At 40.5% G+C, this 22622-nt stretch overlaps 1 protein-coding gene across 15 annotated transcripts in view; it reads right to left on the bottom strand.

Moving 5' to 3' along the window:
• GPHN (gephyrin) overlaps positions 1 to 22622 on the bottom strand; it is a 411497-nt gene that overhangs the window by 9065 nt on the left and 379810 nt on the right. For all 15 annotated transcript variants that reach the window (XM_089521676.1, XM_089521678.1, XM_089521679.1 and 12 more), the window contains 4 exons: positions 21333 to 21391; positions 21005 to 21158; positions 19279 to 19400; positions 2023 to 2110 (listed from right to left, as the gene is read on the bottom strand). In XM_089521676.1, the coding sequence (XP_089377802.1) occupies positions 2023 to 2110; positions 19279 to 19400; positions 21005 to 21158; positions 21333 to 21391 (423 nt within the window). The remainder of the gene's footprint in view (positions 1 to 2022; positions 2111 to 19278; positions 19401 to 21004; positions 21159 to 21332; positions 21392 to 22622) is intronic.

The raw sequence follows: 22622 nt of genomic DNA, 5'->3' as shown, positions 1-22622 counted from the left end.
AAAATGAAATTGTCTTCGAGGCAAGTGAGGAATTTGCTTGAGGATTTGGCTGAGTTTGAATTCCAGCAAATATCAGGATAGTTTAAGTCACCCATCATTACTACATCTCTCCTTGATGAGTGTGTAGTCATCTGTTCTAGAAAGGCGTCATCAAATTCTTCCATCTGACTGGGGGTTCTGTAGTAGACTCCCACCATAACATCCTTGTTGTTTCCTTCCCCTTTAATTTTTATCCAGATGCTCTCCACCTGGTTGCCAGTATTGATGTCCTGGATCTCTTCAATGGTATAAATATCTCTGACATATAGTGTTATTCTTCCTCCTTTCCTGTTTGGTCCATTTCTCTTAAAAAGGTTATACCCTCTATTTCTACATTCCAGTTCTGAGACTCATCCCACCAGGTTTCAGTGATGCCTATTATATCATATTTGCTTTGTTGTATTAGAAGTTCGAGTTCATCTTGCTAATTTCCCATGCTCTGTGCATTAGTGTACAGACATCGAAGACCATGTGTCCCCTTGACTTGCTGCCTGTGCACGTTTTTTTTTTTTTTTTTTGCCTCCCACTGTTGGGTCCTTGCACTATTTGTCTTATTTCCTTTATGTCAGTTTGAATATTTTCTCCAGCCCTTTTGCCTTCCAGAATATTGTGTCCCTCCCCCACAAAACTCAGTTTAAAGCCCTCCTGATCAAATTCTTGAGACTGTTGGCAAAAACATTTCTTCCAACTGGAACTGCAGCCCATGATCAAAGAATACAAATCATTCTCGGTGGCACCATCTACGGAACCAGTTGTTTACATATGCTATTTTCCTCTCCCTTCCTTATGTACTAACCATGGTTTAACTACGTTACATTTTAAAATCCTTCCAAAATTACTCTGTCTTTTAAGAGGGAAGGCCATTACAGGTGATAATTGAAAGTGTGCCACAGCTTCATAAACTAATCTCACTACCTGTGCAATTCTTTTCAAAGTTGTACACATCCTATAGGCACCTCATGAATTTGTATGTTGAGTAAGAATAGCTTTCCAGTGCATGAAACAACCCTGCTACTCTTTGCTCCATTAAAACAAAGCAAAACAAAACAAGACCTTGCTTTTCAGTTACAAGAATGTCTGAAAACTCAGCAATATGGAACTACAATTGGTGTCTCTTTCCCTTATTTCCCCCCTGAAATGCATACCCTCTCTCTCAATAATGAAGAACAGCTTATAGAAGAAAAGAAAAATACAGATAGTTTAGTGTCATTGTAATACAGTGCAGAAAATGTGTGTGTTTTTAAATAAAAAACTTTTCAGTTGTCTTGCCCTCTCCATCCACTGAATCAATAACATCAGAAAATGTGATGAACTGCAAAGAGGTGAAAGAGAACAGTGGTGTATAAAATTGCTGCTCTGGATGGGAGCTCTCAGAGATATTGTGAACTGCCTAAGTATGCAAACAACTTATAGAAAAACTAATAAAATAAAAGATCTATAACTGAGTGCAAATAAGGGAGAAGTGTATCCAACTTTGCCCAACGTTCCCATGTTATCAAGATGCCTCAAGGTGCACTGTACATGTGAGGGAGTAACTGACCCCTGCACGTTTCCTGACTTGATGGGACCATACTATTTGTGTCCTGTAAACAATATTATGTAGTGTGCATGAAGGATCCAATTCAGTTTAGGAGGTAGGCAAGATCTCTAAGCCTCAGTGGATGTGTGATGGGAAGGGGAGTGTAAAAGGGCCTAGAGACTTCTTCCCTTCTCCTGGCTGCCCTATGCAAGTGATAGGGACATAATGGCTGGGAGGATCTAATCCAGGGAAAGCTCAGGAGCATTTAGGCTCTGATGTCCCAATAGTTTTTTTTTAAAGTAAACAATAACAAAATCAAACAAAATCCCTCATTCAATTTTCCTGGGGGGATTCAGACCTGCTCTAGAACCCTTCTGCTATCCCCTTTCATTCTTTAATGTGTTTATTTCCTTAGCATCCAGTTTATACTTGTGCTTCAATTTACTAGAGTGCTTTGCACATACCTTTTCCCCCATGGACACGCCCCCTGATGTGATGATGACATCAGCACGACTGATTCCCTCATTCAAGGCATTTAGTAAATCGTCTGGACTGTAAGATAATAAAAATAAATAAACTGTCATAAAGTTGTAGATTCTATGCAGTTCAAAAGAATAAAATAGCCCATCTACTAAAATTGTCCAAATGCAAACACATATTCTTGACCAGTCAGAATATTATTTCCAGGGTGACAAAGACTATTGAGAAATGTAGTAGAAGGCATGGCATTTAGTTTGCACACTGGAAATGATAGCTGAATGTTTATGGAACCTGTGTGAAGTCGAAGGCTTTCATGGCTGGCATCCATAGTTTTTTTTGTGGGTTTTTCGGGCTATGTGGCCATGTTCTAGAAGAGTTTCTTCCTGAAGTTTTGCCAGCATCTGTGGCTGGCATCTTCAGAGAGTGCTTGCCTGGAAAGGAGTTGGATATATATATTGTGTGACCTGGGAAGGCATGAGTGATTTGCATGTGTATTGTTTTGTTGCTAATGGCAGGCCTCAGGGTTAGGAGGATCTGCAAAAGAGGATTAGTATCTGCTTGATAGTGCTCATTGTCTACTGAGAGATTTCTCTTTTGCATTTGTTGAGTCTTTATCTTGCTATTTTTCAGGACTGGTAGCCAAACCTTGTTTACTTTAAGGGTTTTCTCTTTCCTGTTGAAATTGTCCAGGTGTTTGTGGATTTCAATGGCTGCCTTGTGCATCCTGACATGGTAGTGATTGGCATGGTCCAGAATTTCAGTGTTTCAGTTTTTTCAAACAGTATTTTATGCCCAGGATGGTTTGTGACATGTTCTGCTACTGCTGATTTTTCTGGCTTTCAACAGGAAAGAGGAAACCCTTAAAGTAAACACGGTTTGGCTACCAGTCCTGAAAAATAGCAAGATGAAGACTCAACAAATGCAAAAGAGAAATCTCCGAACAGACAATAAGCACTAATCAAGCAGACACTAATCCTCTTTTGCAGACCCTCCCAGCCTGAGGCAGGCCACTAGCAACAGAACAACACACAAATCACTCCTGCCTTTCCAGGTCACACAATATATATACCCAAGTCCTTCCCAGGCTGTCAGAGGAGGATTCGGAGGAGGCCTTAGCTCCTCAGGTGCAAGAGGAACCTGAGTCTGTGCCAGGTCCCAGCTCTGCTCTGCCACCCCAGTGGTTGTGGCTCAGCCAGATCTTATCTCTGTGGGGTCTCCTCCAGAGGAGCCTGAGGCTCAGCATCCCAGTCTTGCCCCAGTGGAAGTGCCAGACTTGGGAGACTTAGAACAGCAAAGCATGGAGGTTCCTCCCTTTAGCCAAAGGAGAGCAGAAAGGGCATACCTGCAGCGTTCTAGGAGACTTGCAGAGAAGCATTCTGTAGATAAGAAACAGCTGTGATAAGGGAGTGGTTCTGTGATTTAAGGGAGTTGGAAAACACCGACCCTTTGTCAGAGTTTATTACAAGTTCAATGTACTGAATGCTGTTGGCTCTGGCTCCTCTGTTCTTGTTCCTGGACCCCTGGCATCCTAGATCTGTGACTACCCTTGAACCTACGACCTCGGTACGGACTCAGCAACTTACCCCTCTGGCATCCTCAACCTTGGACTGAACTGGCATTTGAGACTTCTAGAATCCTGACTCTGGCTTTGGTTTGTGGCTCACTCTATTTGGACATGAGAAAGGTCTGTAAACTGTCTGTTGGCTGCCTAGCTTGTTTTCTTCGCTGTGCCATTGTTATCAGTGTGTGTGTGTGTGTGTGCTGGCAGCATTCCCGGACACAGGCAAGCATTCTCTGAAGATGCCAGCCACAGATGCTGGCGAAACGTCAGGAGGAACCTCTTCTAAAACTTGGCCACATAGCCCAAAAAACCCACAAAATATACAGTGGGGCAAAAAAGTATTTAGTCAGCCACCAATTGTGCACGTTCTCCCACTTAAAAAGATGAGAGGGGCCTGTAATTGACATCATAGGTAGACCTCAACTATGACAGACAAAATGAGAAAACAAATCCAGACAATCACGTTGTCTTGATTTGGAAAGAATTTATTTGCAAATTATGGTGGAAAATAAGTATTTGGTAAATATCAAAAGTTCATCTCAATACTTTGTTATATATCCTTTGTTGGCCATGACAGAGGTCAAACGTTTCTTGTAAGTCTTCACAAGGTTGGCACACACTGTTGCTAGTATGTTGGCCCATTCCTCCATGCAGATCTCCTCTAGAGTAGTGATGTTTGGGGCTGTTGCTGGGCAACACAGACTTTCAACTCTATCCTAAGGTTTTCTATGGGGTTGAGATCTGGAGACTGGCTAGGCCACTCCAGGACCTTTAAACGCATCTTACAAAGCCACTCTTTCATTGCCCAGGCAGTGTGCTTGGGATCGTTGTCATGCTGAAAGTCCCAGCCACGTTTCATCTTCAATGCCCTTGCTGATGGAAGGAGGTTTGCACTCAAAATCTCACAAGATATGGCCCATTCATTTTTTCCTGTACATGGATCAGTTGTCCTGGTCCCTTTGCAGAGAAACAGACCCAAAGCATGATGTTGCCACCCCCATGCTTCACAGTAGCTATGGTGTTCTTTGGATTCAACTCGGCATTCTCTCTCCTCCAAACACAACAAGTTGTGTTTCTACCAAACAGTTCTACTTTGGTTTCATCTGACCATATGACATTCTCCCAATCCTCTTCTGGATCATCCACATGCTCTCTAGCAAACTTCAGACGTCCCTGGACATGTTCTGGCTTAAGCAGAGGGACACGTCTGGCACTGCAGGATCTGAGTCCCTGGCGGCGTAGTGTGTTACTGATGGTAGCCTTTGTTATGTTGGTCCTAGCTCTCCGCAGGTCATTCACTAGGTCCCCCCGTGTGGTTCTGGGATTTTTGCTCACCATTCTTGTGATCATTTTGACCCCACGGGGTGAGATCTTGCGTGGAGCCCCAGATCGAGGGCGTTGATCAGTGGTCTTGTATGTCTTCCATTTTCTAATTATTGCTCCCACAGTTGATTTCTTCACACCAAGCTGCTCGCCTATTGCAGATTCAGTCTTCCCAGCCTGGTGCAGGTCTACAATGTTGTTTCTGGTGTCCTTCGACAGCTCTTTGGTCTTCACCATAATGGAGTTTGGAGTGTGACTGTTTGAGGTTGTGGACAGGGGTCTTTTATACTGATAAAGGGTTCAAACGGGTGCCATTAATACAGGTAATGAGTGGAGGACAGAGGAGCCTCTTAAAGAAGAAGTTACAAGTCTGTGAGAGCCAGAAATCTTGCTTGTTTGATGGTGACCAAATACTTATTTTCCACCATAATTTGCAAATAAATACTTTCCAAATCAAGACAAAGTGATTGTCTGGATTTGTTTTCTCATTTTGTCTCTCATAGTTGAGGTCTACCTCTAATCTTTTTAAGTGGGAGAACGTGCACAATTGGTGGCTGACTAAATACTTTTTTGCCCCACTGTATATATATGGAACCTCTTTAGCATGCTGTAAACTACAGGCTGATTCTGGATATGGTGAGATTAACATTTGGTTGTATCAACTTATATGTCACATTATAATAAATTAAGCTGATGGTCTGCAGAATAAGTTTAGGACGCAGTTAGAAAAGAATGGAAAGAAGAAATAACGATCACCACCATAACCACAACAATCACAACCTTATATATTTCAGGGCTAAAGAAAAATTTTCTTTATTCTCTTACTTTCAAGAATTAATTATAAATTACAAAAAATAAATGGCATCAGCTCATTTTGCGTTGTTAGAAATAGGAATTATTAAGAAGAAAAGAAGAACTCTTGTCCTCATACCTGGATTCTTGGATTGTCTTTCCTACTCTAGCACAGCTTCCAGCTGCAACTGCACAGGCTTAGCTGTTCATGAATCCTGACTGTAGGCCCCTAGCTGGAGCCTAACCCATTGTCTCATGACCTTGTTGTTCCTTGCTATCTGCTCATCTGCCCTCATCCCTAGTATTTAAGCAGTCACTTGTGTAAGGAGATGAAACTGGATTCTCCACTCAGTTTGCTTTCTCCCTCTGTGACTGTGTATGAAACCCAGAGGAAAAAAGCAAGCAACTATCTGCAACTATCAAAGTAACCACCTATTCAACACAGGGAACTTCCAAGATCATTTTGCCAAGTGTATCCCCAAAGCATACACCAGCATTGAAACATGGAGATTTCTTGGTCTTCATCTTTGTTATATAGTTTATTACAAGGGCAGGAACATTAGATTCTGTGAATCAACCACCTGAAGCAGCAGATGCTGCAGAGGACAGTTTCTTCTGTTAGAGGTGAGTTTGCCATACAGCCGCCCCAGCATCCCTCAAATACAGTGGAGGAGAGTCTTTCCACCAGTGTCAAATAAAAATTCAATCCTTAAGTCGATGTCACTCCAGTACATTACCGGGGGGGGGGGGGAGCAGGGGAGAGAATTTTGTACCTTACTACATTCATTTCATCGTATGTTATACAATATGCAAGAAAGAAAAATCCCCCCAAGATCAGTTATTTGCACTGACAGAATTACCTGTCATCATTTTCTCACAGATTTCCCTTCTATAGGCACAAAACTGCAAAGTTCCACTTTCAAAATTCAAATTGTATTAGCAAATGTTATGATTAAGGGAAAAACTCGTAGTCCAGCTTTTAATGTGGGCACTCTACCCGAACAACTCAGTAGAGTTCTATTTTTCATTTTGGTCCGGTGTATGTAAACTCATTTCAAGCTGACTACAGGCTTGGGCTGGGCACTGAAAATGGCTTTAATTACCCTAAAAAGGCTATGGTGGTGTCTGTGTGAGACTGCTGATACTATTTGAACTTGATCATGGTATCTTACTGGATAAACTCAGAGGGTTGGGTATCAAAATCATGATGATGTAGTAGATTCATTCCTACCTATGGAATCCATGTCAGAAACTGGCAATGAGGTATTTTTTGCATAAATTCATGGCATATGAATTTATCCTGCAAAGATACCTCTAATCCCCCATGCTTTTAAACATCAATACAAAGCTGCTGGGTGAGGTCATCATGGGAGTGAGATGCCATGAACATGCTGATGACACCCAAATCTACTTCTGGTTTTCTGAATCAAGTGAGGCTATGAATATGCTGAGCTAGTGTAGAATCAGTAACAGTATGAATGAAGGCCACAAACCTGAATCACAACAAGATGGAGGCCCTATGGCTTGGTGATTATCATTTCTGGAAATTGCAGATGCACCTTATCTTGAATGGAGTTGCACTCCCTCTGTAAAAGCTAAGAGTTTGCTGTTACTGCAGATCCAAAATACAGTTCTTTATTTTCTCCACTGCAATGAAATTGTTACCCATTTTCTTATCTCTTGGAACCCAACATGAACTATTAGGAATTACAGTGGTCCCTTGGTATATGCTGGGGTTTGGTTCCAGGACCACCCATGGAAATGAAAATTAGTGGATGATCAAGTCCCATTGGCATAGTGAAATGGTATTCCTTATATAAAATATCACCTTAAAGGTTTGCTTTCTGGAATTTATTTCTTTTTGGTATATTTTGAAGCCATGGATAGTTGAATTGGTGGATAAAAAAATAAAGGGCTGAGTGTACATACAAATTACTATTAGGAATTACCCAGCCCTTTATTTATATAGACATAATGTTCTTGCATGGTCATACTGGGGTGTGTTGGAACCCAAGAACCAGGATCCTAACCTGTCATGGCCAGCCAAGATGAGCTCTCAGAGGATGAGGAGGAGGATGAGCCTCCTCCAGAGCAAGGGCTGATTGAGGCTACGCCAGGTGTTAGTTCTACTCTGCCAGGTCCCAGCTGTGCTTCCCCAGCCCCAGAGCAGGAGGTCCAACCAGGTCCTAGTGCTGAGGAGAGGCCTCCTATGGTGCCACAGCCTAGTGGTGACTCTGGAGACGAGGCTTGCCTGCAGGTGCCTTCCTATCAAGAGAGGAGGGCCGAGAGTGCTTGCAGGCGCAGATCTAGAAGGATTGCAGAAAGACAATTAGCAAACCAGCCTCAGGTGGCTCGAGGGAGAGTTTCCCTGATTTAAGTGGGAGAGAGGCTTGAGTTTGTTGCTAGAGTTTATTGCATGATCCCTCGGTGTGATTGCTGCTAGCACTAGCTCCTAGTATCTGGATTCTTGTTACCTTGACCTTGGACTGGACCTGTGTTATCTCTTGGCTGTTTTGACCTCGGACTGTTTGACCACGCTGTCTCCCGGTATCCTGACTTTGGCTTGACTCTCGGCATGGTGAATCTCTGGAATCCTGATCTCGGCTTGTCTTCTTGAACTGCATTCAGACTACTTCTGTGTAAGTTCTGCTTTACTGTCACTGGGCTAAAGACTCTGTTATCAGCATATGTGTGTTTGCTGGCAGCAATTCCGGACATAACCACACAGTGGTTAAGCAATATTAAAAACCCCTTGAGCAATATTAAGAATTTGTACATGCATTTGTGCACTCCTCCATGCAGAAAGATTGGGCTGGAACAACTATTAACACAAATACCCTTTTGTTTTTCCTTACCCTTATGGGGCAGTGAAGTTGCTACCACATTTTGATCCGTTTACCTCTTTGTGGCAGCAACTTTTGTTGGGTATGGATGAGTAGCAACTGCTAAGTAAAGCACTCCTCCTTGAGGAATCACAGATAAAAGCAAGGGGTAAGCTGGCCCTTCAAGCTTCCCAAGAAAGTTTTGTCTGCCTCTAATGGTCATGCAAAGAACAGAGGTGGTATGCTTCTTTTGTAGTCCAAAACACATGCAGGGAATGCAAATAAATATGTTCTTCTTCAGAAGGGTGATGCATGAATCACCCCCTAAGGCAAGGAACATATTATATTTTCCATGTGATAAGTAATCTTGATATTCAGAGACATTGACAATGAAATGAAACAATTAAGTGGAGATAAGCCTATTCCATCTATAGAATATCCAAATGCTCCCCTACATCACCTTCAACTGTCCATTTCCACAGTATATTACTGATTGTTCAACAGGTGCTTTTTGTGATTTATGAAGCAGCAGCAGATTGATAACAATGAACCATATATCATTCTCTGTATCTTCTGACTGCATTTAGTCAAATTATTGCTGGCAAGAATATTTGCTTTGAAAGGGAAATGCACTACTCAAGGAATTATGTACGCTCCTACGTAAGCACAGGATCAAGTTTTCTCAGAATGATTAGAAATCTCCACTTTTCACAAGGAAGCAAGGTTTTGGCTTGAACAATTTTCTGACACTGGACTCACTATGTTAAGCCTCCAGCTAGTCTGTGTCTGAATCTATTATGATTTCTAATACTTTTGCCAATCAAAGAATGGGAGCATTTCAGTGGCATCACTAGGGGTGTGTGAACCACATGGGGTGACACCCCAGAGGGGGGTGCCACCTGGTGGGGCGGTACACCGGAACGACTGGCATGGCTACTGGGCTAGTGAGAAAGAGCACTTTCCTACTCACCCAACACCCACATAGGACCCTTAATGGGCCCTCTGGAGGCCACAGTGCTACCCTACTCAGTAGCTTTAGGGTCCAGTGCCTTTCTGGGGTGGCGTTGCTTTCAGGGTTTGGGTTGGCTGCAGCCATGCTGGATCCTGAAGGCCTTTCTAGGTAGGGAGGCTGCAGTGGCCTGGGCAGTTGGGGAGGAGGGCAAGGCAGTTTGCCCTCCCCCACACTGGATGACACCAACCTCAGGGATGCCACTGGAGCACTTATTTAATTGTTCCACTCTGCTATCCTTACTTTGTTGATAAGATTGCCAAGAAGCAGACAGTGGTCTAACTAACATGCATTCAAGCAATCATATAAAGAAACCAATAAACCCTGCTACAATAACATTAATAATAGCCTAGAGAAGAGAATATTACAGTTGGCCATCTGTATCCAAAGACTCTTAATCCATGGATTCAACCACTCATGGCTTGAAAATATTTTTAAAAAAATATCCAAAAAGCAAACGTTGATTTTGCCATTTTATATAAGGGAGACCCAATGGCATTACTAGAGTTGGCATAACCTGGTGCGGTAACTCAGTGTCAGCTCCCTTGACCTCCTTTCATACCACACCATCCTTAGTAATGATTGTTTTTGTACTAATGTTGCTCATAATTGTAATTCCTGTGTATCATTGAGTGTAATGGTAATAGTTGTGAAAGAAACAACTAGCAAAATTAAAACTATACGTTTAAATTATAGTATTATATGCATACCCTAAACGTAATTATACACACATAGTTTCACATGGCTAAAGTGAACATTTGGTAAGATGTGATGTTTTTAAAGCCGCACCCAACTCTCCCCATCTCTTCAGTGTTTTAAAGGGATGTAGGCAAATGCCACAGTCTGTTTCTACCAAAAGGCAGATCTTTGGGGAACAATGGTGTCACCCCTTTGGGTGTCACCTGGTGTGGCCCACACCCCCTTAGATGTCCTTGAGAATAGCATTTAATACACCATTTAATTGGACTTGAGCATCTAGGGGTTTTGGTATCAATTGAAGGGGCTGGAACCAAATCCTATGATGATCCAAAGAGCAGACCTAGAACCAGTGGTGAAAAGTGGTAGGAAAGATCTTATGAGGAGAAACTTTCTAACAGTAAATGAAGCTATTTAACAACAACACAATCTGCCTCAGCCAGTGGGCTAGTAGGCTTTTTCACTGGGGAAGGGAATTTAAACTGAGATTGTACAGCCATATTTGAAGGAGGACATGGTTGCAATCTTCATTTCAAAGCCTGCATGGAGCAGGAGATTGGACCTCAGGGCCTCCAACGTCTCTTCCTTATGATTCTGACTGAAAATACATTTTTAGTCTTTCTTCTTGTAAGTCATATTTCTTCCAGTCATACGCCTGCATATGGATTTTTTAAACTTTGATTTTGCCTTTAAGACTAACATCAAACATAATAGCTCTTAATGAGAACAATGATTACAAACAGATTACTTACTGCTCATGTAAGTGGCATTAAAAACAAGTCAAAATACATGCTCAATACTGCAAATAGTATGCTGGCTGGAAAAGTGTCTGTCCTGGGCCCAGTGCTGTTCAACATCTTTATCAGTGACTTGGATGACAGAATTGGGGGTATACTTATCAAATTTGCAGATGACACCAAATTAGGAGGAGTTGGTAATACCCCTGAGGACAAGATCAAACTTCAAAATGACCTTAATAGATTAGAAAGTTGGGCCAAAGCTAACAAAATGAATTAAAACACAGAGAAATGTAAGGTACAGCACTTAGGGTGGAAAAATGAATTGAACAGATATATGATGGATGACACCTGACTGAATGAGACTATGTATGAAAGGGATCTGGGAGTCCAAGTAGACCACAAATTGAAGGTTCTGGAAACCATGTCCTATGAGGATCGACTTAGGGAGCTGGGGATGTTTAGCTTGGAGAAGAGAAGGTTAAGAGGTGATATGATAGCCCTGTTTAAATACTTGAAGGGATGTCATATTGAGGAGGGAGCAAGCTTGTTTTCTGCTGCTCCAGAGAACAGGACCCGGAACAATGGAAGCAAGCTACAGGAAAAGAGATTCCACCTCAACATTAAGAGGAACTTCTGACAGTAAGGGCTGTTTGACAGTGGAACAAACTCCTTCCGAGTGTAGAGGAATCTCCTTCTTTAGAGGTTTTTAAAGAGGGGCTGGATGGCCATCTGTCGGGGATGCTTTGATTTAGATTTCCTGCATGGCAGGGGTTGGACTGGATGGCCCTTGTGGTCTCTTCCAACTCTATGATTCTATGATTCTAGTGCCAGTGCCTAACATATTACATGGCACATATACTGTTAATTTGCTGCACCGAAGTACTATTTCTATTTGTCAGCTGTGTCACTTCTGATTGTAGGTGGGGACTCAGATGATTAAGTTCTCCTCCATAGCAAGAAAAGATGAAATGCTTCTCCACATAGAAAGGCGTTCTCCTTGTCCTTCCCATGACATGTTTATTAACTATATGTATGATTTTATGTTAAAAAGGGACCATGGAACCATAATCCTCACTTAGAGTCCAAAATAGTACAGACACATGTTTACTAGCTCGGATAGCATGAGGTCTGCACCAATGTGATTAAAATTAACACCTCAAAAGTCCTCATCTAATAAGCCAACATGCACTGAAGGGGCTTTTTAAACTGCATTTTCAGTCATGTTTTATTTGACCTTCATTTTAATATCTCTCCCTGCTAGACTACTCAGTTTTGTTGATGCAAGTTCTTGATCCCTTATGAAAAATTTTCCGTAACTTGTTCATTAAAACTAGCAACCGTCTCTGTTAACCCCCTTATTATATCATCACTTTGAAATGCACAGTTAATAAGAAGTTGAAATTAAGCAAAACAGCATGACAGGATTGAACATTGGAGACTGAATTATCACAGCACTGTTCCAACTCAATTCTCTATAGATCATAAAAGGAATCCCTGAATCACTTATAGTGTCGTCTTCTCAACTAATCTTTTCACCCAGCTGATTCTCCCCAATTACTGCAAGTTGTTATTATTTCAAAACAACATAATGGCTCTTACTAATATACCAATCAGAACTCTTATAAGCTTATGTTTCAGTGCGCAAAAGAAAGCTTTTGGAAATTTTACTTCTCACAAAGAGCAAGAGGTTCCCGCAATTTAGCCACTTTATGCTATAATGAACTGTATTACAACTGCATATGCAAAGCCTGGGCAGAGAACAAGAGTCTACAGTTCATTTCGAAACAGTCTATCTGTGAGGCATAAAAGTAGCTAATACATATCTATACCGTGTATTAGTGTACTTAAGCATAAAGCATCAAAATGAAATGTAACTCACAAGAGATAAGTAAAGATCAACATTTTCTGATGCTGTTTATTTAATCAAGACTGATTATTTGAACTGTACAAGGAAACGTACAGCCCTCCCTTCAGCCACCATCTTGGGGGGAGAGAGGCAGGCGAGCTCCAACTGCCTGCCTGAAGAAGACAAGCCCTCCCTTCAGCCGCCATCTTGGGGGGAGAAAGGCAGGCTGGCTCCAACTGCCTGCCTGAAGAAGAAAAGCCCTCCCTTGTATTGTTTTTAAATTGTATGGGTGGGTTTTTGTATTGTTGGGCTATGCATTGGTTTTGATGGTGTTTTTGTAAACCGCTGTGATCTACAAGGAATAGCGGTCTAGAAATAAAATTTCATTCATTCATTCATTCATCTCCTGACTGGAATCTACTTATCATGAAAATAAAGTCACTTCCAATGTAAAATGTTGTTAAAAAATCCTTGTCCTCTTATAAAAAGCAGTCAGTTTGGTGTGGACTAGAGGTAAGCACTGCATAATGTGTGGGCCAGATGCAAGGAGCATTATGCTCCTTGCTTTAATCGGATTTGTGTTCCCAAAAGTCCATTTCACCTTGAAAAGCAAAGCGTCCACTACCAACATGCCTTGTTTGAAAGCAAAAATATTTCAGGGTGGTTGTTGTTTTGTGCTGGCAGTGTGGTAATAAGGGCCTGCTTCACTGCCAGAAGTTGTATCCTGCCAGTGTTGCAGCTCAACTAGAATAAGTTATGGAAACACTCAAAACCTCAAAGCCAAGTCACTTTGTCCCCTGACAGGGTGACTAGACTTTCCCATCTTTTCCCAGACATGTCCCCCATCTTAGCCTTCCTGTCCAGGAGGAGGGATTCCACAATGTCCTCTATTTTGAGCATGGCTAAGTAGTATGGATTTGCATTTTGCTTCCAGCTTTTATTTGGTCATGCCCCCATGTTTTTAATGCCCTATATTTTGCTTAAATGTCCTACATTTCACCTAAAACTGTTGATGGCCCGAACATCCTTAGCCGATCTTAATTTCGGCCCCTACCTCCTTCCAAGTTGGGCACACCTGGTCTAGAACAATTTGTTGCTCAGTTCTAACAACTTCAGTCTAAGCACTGCTTTCTGTTCACTTCTAACTCTTTTTCAGATACAGTTAATATGCTTCACGCCGACCATTCTCCAAAACAAATTAATGCACTGAATGCAATTACGTTACACCATTTAAGGAGGTCAAGTTTAGCAACAAGGCAAAATTAGTGCCCTGTCTACATTAGTCATGTACTGTACTCAGAAGCCATTAAAGAGCCTGAAGGAGACAGTGGCGGCTTGTCTTTGATGCAGATATTGCATTGGTTATTGTCTTCAGAAATGCTAAATGCCTAGGGACACATACATATTCACAATTTGAAAAAAAGAACTGAGGGGAAGAGAGGATTTAATGTATCACTAGAATTTTCTTGTCTTGACCTGAAATTAACAGATCAGTTTTGTGCATTTGCTGACAAACAATTACAGAAGGAAAATATTGTGACTAATGTTGTTTTTGTTACAGACAGTAGAAGAAGGGGAAGAGCAGAAAATAAAAGCAAGAGTGGATTGTACGCTGGATAAAGGATTGCTGCTGAGGGTGAAAATATATAGACAAGTTGTGTTAATACACTGTTGTTGTGTGCCTTCAAGTAGTTTCTGACTTATGGTGACCCTATCGTGGGGGTTTTCTTGGCAAGATTTGTTCAGAGGAAGTTTTGCCATTGCCTTTCCCTGAGGCTGAGAGCATGTGTCTTGCCCAAAGTCACCCAGTGGATTTTCATCACCAAGTGAAGTTTAAACCCTGGTCTCCAGAATCATAGTCGCACACTCAAACCACTATGCCATATTGGCTTTTGACATTCCCCTAACACATTACGGGAAGGGAATTCTACTTGGGTCTGCCATTTTTAGCACCTGTAATCCAGTGTTTAATGTAGCAGCTTATCCCACTCCTCCACTGGCATTTCCTTCTTACTGCACAAGTACAGTATAGCACTTTGATATTTCTTTAAATGCTATGGCTACATCATGCTGAATCCTGGGATTTGCTTTTTGTTGAGGCACAGAGGCTCTCTGGCAAAGAATTCTAAACACATAGTGGAAACTATAAATCTTAGGATGGCATAGGACAGAGCCATGGCAAGAAAAGCGATATTAAAGTGCTGTAACTGTGTAGTGGGAGAGAGATTTGGATCAGATTTAGTACTATAGATACTTTGAAAGTGGCATGTATTTGAAAGTGGTGTACTGTGCTTTTATAATTTTCCGTTATGTCTCAAATGTGTTTATACTGTTTTAACCATATGATTTTTAAGACAATTGCTTGTTCTATAAAACAAAGTTTTAGTTGGATTTTGTTTTAGATTTAGATAAAATATAGGGTATAGCTATGATAAAATAAAATATTTGGGAGCAGACACACCAAAATTAGTGGTTAAAATTAGATATGAGTGATGAATTTTCAGCAATGATTCCAGTGTGTCTATTATAACTTTCACTAGGTTTGGACCCAGTTGGAAGACTTTTGACATTAAGATTAGGCAAAAATTGCTGGATCCAGATGTAGAAACTTGATAGAAAGTTACCAAGAAGACTTACTGCTGCCAAAAGTTCTTCTACCAAGTGTTGACTTGGGTATGTGTGTTTGTGTGAACATTTATGCAACAAACAAGTGCCAGTTTGTTTATTTAAATATTTTTTACTTAAATATTGTGCCACAGTAACAACATTTTATACCTTCACAGGGTTGATTATTTTGGCTGTTACATCAAGTTGTAACAATGCTAAATGAATGAATTTCAATTCCAGATTTTAATATAACTAACATGTGGAAAAGGCAAAGGGGGTGCAAGACACTACATACAAAATTTAAGATTACATTTAAAATTAGCTTGTGTGTTAATAAAAATAATGGACAACAGATACTGTAGTGGCCCAGTATCATGACCAGACCAATTTTAAAAACGCATTCTCCATTTGTACACTCTGAAAGTGCGTGTCCTGTTTTCAACTGAATTATGATTTGGCTGGAGAACTAGGTGCATTTCATCAATGTACTTTGTTTTCAAGCAAAAAAACACATTTTTTTTTTGCTGTGGGAAGCAGGCAGCCCCCCCAGAAGCAGGCAGAAGTACATGGGGATGAGCCATGGCAGTAAATTCTTCCTCCTACATCATGCTTGCAGTCAAAGACATAAGCATAATAACTTTGGCTATTCTTCCTAGCTTTTATTCAGCATATCTAGAAACAGAGACAAATTTTATAACAATGAACTGTATTGAGTGTGTATTTATGCCACATTTAATCTGTTTTTTTTAAAAATCTATTTAAATGTAGGGAATTATAAATCTATCCCAGGCACATATTTGATGAGCAAATATTTGGTAAAATAATTCTCTGCTTTGCTGCTGCATTGTGTTCGTAATGATGCTATTTGTGTATCTAAATGACACATATACATTTGATTCCTAATCAGTGATAAAACCACAGTGGTGAAAAAACACATGCCTAGATTTTGTAAAGATAAATTCTCTTTAGTTTTTTGTGGGTTTTTTGGGCTTGGTGGCCATGTTCTATAAGAGTTTATTCCTAACGTTTTGCCGGCATCTGTGGCTGGCATCTTCAGAGAATGCTGACCTGGAGGAAAGTGGGTATATATAAATTCTTTGATGTAATCCCACTTCTCAAAACAATAAAGGATTAACATCCTTGATCTATACCTGTTTAAATGAGAACTCTTATGACAAAAACCAAATCCATAAGGCAGCTTGGGAAACAGATTTAAACCCTGTAATTGTTAATCACAATGGGAACAAAATATGGTCCTCACCCCCCCCCCTTTAAATTTTGCTCAGCACTAACCAGGAAAACTAATCTAAAAACAATTCAGAAATGGTACATGACTCCTGTAAAGCTAGCCAAAATGGTGAGAAATGTATCCTTCAAGTGCTGGCGAGGTTGTGATGCTATGGGATCATTCCTACAAATGTGGCTTGATTGTCTTGCTTTACATTAATTCTGGCACTCAGTTCTACAGCAAATGCCTTTAATCATGAACCGAACTATTACATTCTGCCCAGGTTTGTTCTTATTATCTATATATTTAGGAGAATGTGGATTTCTCCAAACCTGAACTGTCCTCCTTAAAATGAAAGGAAAGCATCCTGGACGTATGCAGTGAAATCCAGACCTCACCATTTCAAGAGGAGTGATATACAGTTGTATTTGTTAAGTGTTTTTCTTCACTGTTTCCATGTTTTTATCTTGCTTTATATAATAAAAACTATATGTTTTTTTAAAAAAAGTTAAACTCTCTTCAAACTTTTGGAAAAATATAGGTATTATTATGGTAACAATAATAGTTTTATAAAGAAGATTTCCACACTGAAAGATTACTGTCTGTGTATATCATAATGGACACAGTATAATCAGTGAGAAAATAATTGCCACTAATGTGAAAAAAATGAGTAATCTCCTATCATAAAGAAACAACAGGCGTCCTTTTTGAATTTTATCATCCCCCCCCCCCAAAAAAAAAGTATCTGTAGATATTCTTCTTCCATTATAAAATGAACATAACTTTAGATTAAAATCAGATTTAACAATTAGGAAAAACTCAAATTGAGGAAACTACTATTTCTAAGAGTTAGGATACATGTGGAGATAAATTTTCACATGCAAACAAGTTGAGACAATGTAATAGTCAGAGACAGCTTCAGAAGAGATAGATCAGGACTTGGAAATTAATGTAAATGTCTGTTCCAATAACACCTCATCCGCTTCCATCTCCAAGGAGACCTAGACTGCTGCCACACTGCAGAATTAGTGGAGTCTGACACCACTTTAACTGTCATTAAAGTGTTTGTTGTGGCATCAGAGTTCTCTGACAAAGAAAGCTACATGTCTCACAAAACTACAAATCCCAGACTTCTATGAGCTATGGCAGTTAAAGTGGTGTCAAGATGCATTAATTCTGCAGTGTATATGCAGCCCTAGACACCAATAACAACAGTTCAATATATCCAGATCAAATGAAATACAAAGTGGTTCTACTATGCAATAAATACTAAAGAAGCAAATAGATGAATGATGGTCCAATTATAGTTAGGTTAACACTTATGGAAACAGTCATAAATACATTTTTAAAAGCTTGCTATATCTTGTGAGGTCTGACAATGAATAAGAGGTTTGTTATTAATAATAAAGAATTTATTGAGCTTGCTTAAAAACATTGCAGCTACAAAGACAATCCATTGTCTTCCCAAGTTTACCAAAATGAAGAGGCTCAAAAGGAAGAGTACACACATTTTTTTCAGGCTACAACAAGAGATCTTTGTGCCTGAGGGAAAATGTAGCCTACTGCCCTACAGATTATAGACATTCTCCACAGATTCTGGATACTGTCCATTACGGTCACCAGCTAAATACTAAAATTCAGCAAACTGTGGGCAGTTCTTGAAGGGTACTATTGTCTTATGCTGGAAAAAAGAGCACAACCTGCTGCCCACTACTTCCTAGCTCCCTTAGTCCCTGTGCCTACTTTCTGGGACGTAGCCAGGATTTTGGGAAGGGGGGGTCCAGACTAACTGTCACCATTATAATGGGGCTTGGGTGCCGCGGCGTGGTGGCATGCACCATTCATTTTATCTAATGGAAGGGGGGGGGGTCCAGACCCCAAAGACCCCCCCCCGGCTATGTCCTTGCTACTTTCTTCTTGGAGACAAATGATACAAGTAACAGCTGCTGCTCATTCTGCTGATTTTTCCCAGCATGAAAAGCTCTTGAATTGGAAGCACACATTCCACACAAAAGGCAGTCCCTTCCTCCAGAAAGTAAGCAAAGTATCTGAATTTAGAATTGTGGTTGCTGACTCTGAGCCTTTGCCAGAGTCTAGTGATGGTTGCAGTAGATGAGGACATCCAGTAAACTGGATTTGAGCAAGACTAAAACAATAATGATCAGCAGATCCTATGACCAGTATGGAACAGGAATTCTTAAGGTTCTTGTGTTCAGTCATTCATGTGTGAAGCCTTGTGGGGCTTTTCAATTCATTTTATTGCCTATTAGCCCAAGTTGCAGTGATGAAGATTTATTTAAAAACAAGCAAACGAACATTTCATAAAGAAGAAGTTGAATTTTCTCATGTATTCAGATCTAACAACCATAAAGATGCCAATTGGGAAGATCTGTAGTAACAAAAGAACCTCTATTCATAAAAGGCTAAAACTGCTACATGTTGAACTAATTGTTCAACTACAGCCAACAATGCTTTTCAGTTACAACAGCAGCAGCAACAACACAACAGGCAATCATCCGTGCTTCACAAGACGAAAGGGGACATTATTGTCAAGACATTCAAAACTAATCATATTATGGTGAATTAAACAAAGAGCTGTTAACAAGCAGTACATACTTATCTCCCACAATCCCCAAATTGATTGTTGGATACCCATGTTCTTGAATTGTTGCTAGAAGAGTTGAACGATTACTGTCTCTGATCTTTCCTGGTAACAAGTCATCTTCTGGATTCAATAGCTGTAAAACCAGAAGACAAAATGTTCACAATTTCAGAAGAAGTCAACTGCAGCCGAAAACCATAGAATCACAGAATTGGAAGAGACTGGACCATCCAGTCCAACCCCATACTGCCATGCAGGAATTCACAATCAAAGCATCCCTGACAGATGGCCATCCAGCCTCTGTTTAAAGACCTCTAAGGAAGGAGACTACACTCTGAGGGAGTGTGTTCCACTATCGAACAGCCCTTACTGTCAATATGTTCCTCCTTATTTTGAGGTGGAATCTCTTTTCCTGGAGCTTGCATCCATTCTTCCATGTTCTAGTCTCTGGAGCTGCAGAAAACAAGCTTGCTCCATCCTCAATGTGACACCCCTTCAAATACTTAAACAGGGCTTTCATACCACTTCTTAACTATCTCTTTTCCAGGATAAACATACCCAGCTTCCTAAGCCTTTCCTCATAAGGCATGGTTTCCAGGTCCTTCACCATTTTGATGTTTGAATCTGACTTTTTAAATTAACTAGAATTTGTGATAAATACGAGTTTGCATTTACTGGCAATCTGAGTTTCAGCGAAACTGAAGGTAACTGTTGTTGAAGTTCATTTCCTAGCAGCAGAGACAGAAAGGAGAGGGACAAAATGTGTGATCCTGAGTCTTGCTTTGGTTTATTCCTGGTGGTGCTAAAACATGATTTAGTACTATTTGCAAAGTGGGCCAAAGTAATTACTTCATCATATTAATTGGACCTTGTATATGAAAGAAAAATTTTGGCTAGTATAAAAACAATCTTTAATATGGTGAGCAATTAGCAGCTTGTAACATCTGCAAGAATCAACATGCTGGGGAACATCTGTTCTATGGCCTGGGATGAGACTTTTCCTGAAAGCGTTCCCCTGCACTCTACTGCTAGTATCAGTAGCTTTCTCTGTATTATTCCTTTCTCTTTCTCTCTATGTAGCAAGAGAAACACACAGAACAAACACTATCTTCTGGCATGTTTCCCCCCCCAAGCAGATAGTGATCACCCCCCCTCTCTTTCTCTCTGTATGGAAAAAGGAAAATTAGTCCCACATGAAAAGGTACTGTTATCAGCAATGGAGGGGACGGTCCAATCTACTGAGGGAATCTGTCTGCTTGGAATGGTACCAGAAGATAAGCGATTCCTTAAGACTAATAATCTCTCACTCCTGGTTTTGGGTCTGTTTGCTGCCTCTCTCTGTCTAATAAAAATGACTGCCCTCAGGGGCAAAGATTATCTCAGGGGGCAGCATTTCTAGACTTTAAAAAAATTGCTTAGAGTTTATTTTTTTTTAATTAAAAAACTCATTGAAATCACCTGGCTCTGGGAAGTATCTAGGAGATAATATGACCCTTAAACCAGATATGGTTCCCCATTATTTTAGACTCTTGAGGTGGTGGTGAACATTTTGTCTTGTACCAAAGTACACACTTAATGTTGCAATGCATCATTTGTACAGAATCCTTCTTTTATTGCTTTTCTTTTTAAATATCATTAATCATGAAAACAGCCCACAACTGATGGTGGAAAATGTCAAAATACAACCAACTACCATGCTTGCAGAAAATGTAGAAGTCAGATTAGTAGATAGCTCCTTACTTCATTCCCTGTGGACATTACTGCAACCACTGGAAACTTGTTAACTTCCACTTCTGTTACTCCAACAGTTGCTAGGAGGCCTATCTCTGATGGACCCATGTGAGTTCCTTTGGCCAGCACACATTCACCTCTTTTAATATCATGTCCTATAGGTCTGAACATGCATCCGGAAAAAAGGGAAAAAATGGATTCAAGTCAGGAGAACAATTGTCAACAAGGAACAATTATTTTCAAAAGCTGTTTATATTAAATGGAGACTGAATTGGCTCCTGTTTTGTTTCTGCTTTTTAAACCATTATGCAGCTGTGAAGACAAGCAGTTAACTGACCTGATATCTTGACCTGGTCGAGCCTGCACCAGAATGCGTACCTCAAGTTCTTCAGTGCCCTGTATTTAACAATAATGGTAAACAGGTAACATCTTATTTACATTTGCATCATATATTTTGGCTAGTAAAAAACAATCTTTAATATGGTGAGCAATTAGCTGCTTGTAACATCTGTACGCATCAACATGCTGGGGAACATCTGTTTATGTCTATTTATGTTACAAAAGATCTTATCACAGAGTAAAGGTAATATGATTAAACATAGCCAAAATTTCTAAAGATCTAAAATCCTTTCGTAGATCTTTACTTTTTTACACCAGAGACAAATAACATATATATTATTGTATATCTTCTTTATTTACTTTTTAGAAGCAGCAACAAAATTCAGCACTATAATAGGAATTATCAAGAAAAGAAAGGGGTTAGAGAAATAAGATCAAGATTCATAAGTGCTCAGTGATGATGATCATGATGATGATTCAATATCCTACTTTCCCCCAAAATTGGGACCCCAACAGTTCATGATTTAAAAGAACAATACAATTAAAAACATACAAAAATGAGCATTAAAACTTAATAAAACTATTACAGTACTAAAAATAAGGTCCATTGAGGATCTCTCTTCTCGTCTCACTTTTTTCTGGGATACCAACTAAGACCCAGTATAGACCGGCACTTTGCGTCGGCCTGGGGACAAAAGTAGGGCTCGGGATAGCGGAGCATCCGCACGCTTCTGAGCCCTACCGTGCGCTGCGGCCGCCATCTTGGCATACCACCATTTATATGGGGTGTTCAACAATGACATCCGCACAGTGTAGCATCCAAATAGCGTGCATTGCATAGATGTCATCATTGCGCGTGAGCGCACCAATGGCACCCCAAAGAACCCACTAGGAGCGGGTTCTTTTTAAGCCTCGTGGAGGCTGCAGCGTTTGTCTGCTGCAGCCTCCAGCCGGGGCAGAAAGGGGCAGCGTCTGGCCGTCCCTTTCTGTCCATCTGCATCCCCCCTAATTCTTCTAAAATCCTTAGGCTTATTTTGAACTGTTTATATCAGGGATAAGATACCTTCTTCCTGTCAAGGTCTGCATTACCTTGGTCAAACCCCATCAGACTCCACATTCTAGCAGTGGGTATTAGAACCAGAAGTAAGAGGGGCAAAGTGGGCAGAATCACAGATGTGACCTTTGTTCACTAATCAATGGGAGTGGAGAAAGAGATTTGCATCCTGACTTTCTCTTTTCCTGAGTTTCCTCAGCTTTTCAGTTGGAGGGGTCAGTAGGATGGAACAGA

This window comes from Sceloporus occidentalis, unplaced genomic scaffold (genome assembly GCF_023333645.1).
Source record: "Sceloporus occidentalis isolate IW3139 unplaced genomic scaffold, rSceOcc1.0.p SCAF_4, whole genome shotgun sequence".
Classification (NCBI taxonomy): Eukaryota; Metazoa; Chordata; class Lepidosauria; order Squamata; family Phrynosomatidae; genus Sceloporus; species Sceloporus occidentalis.
The sequence above is the reverse complement of the archived record's forward strand: the minus strand, read 5'-3'. Positions and strand labels throughout refer to the sequence as shown.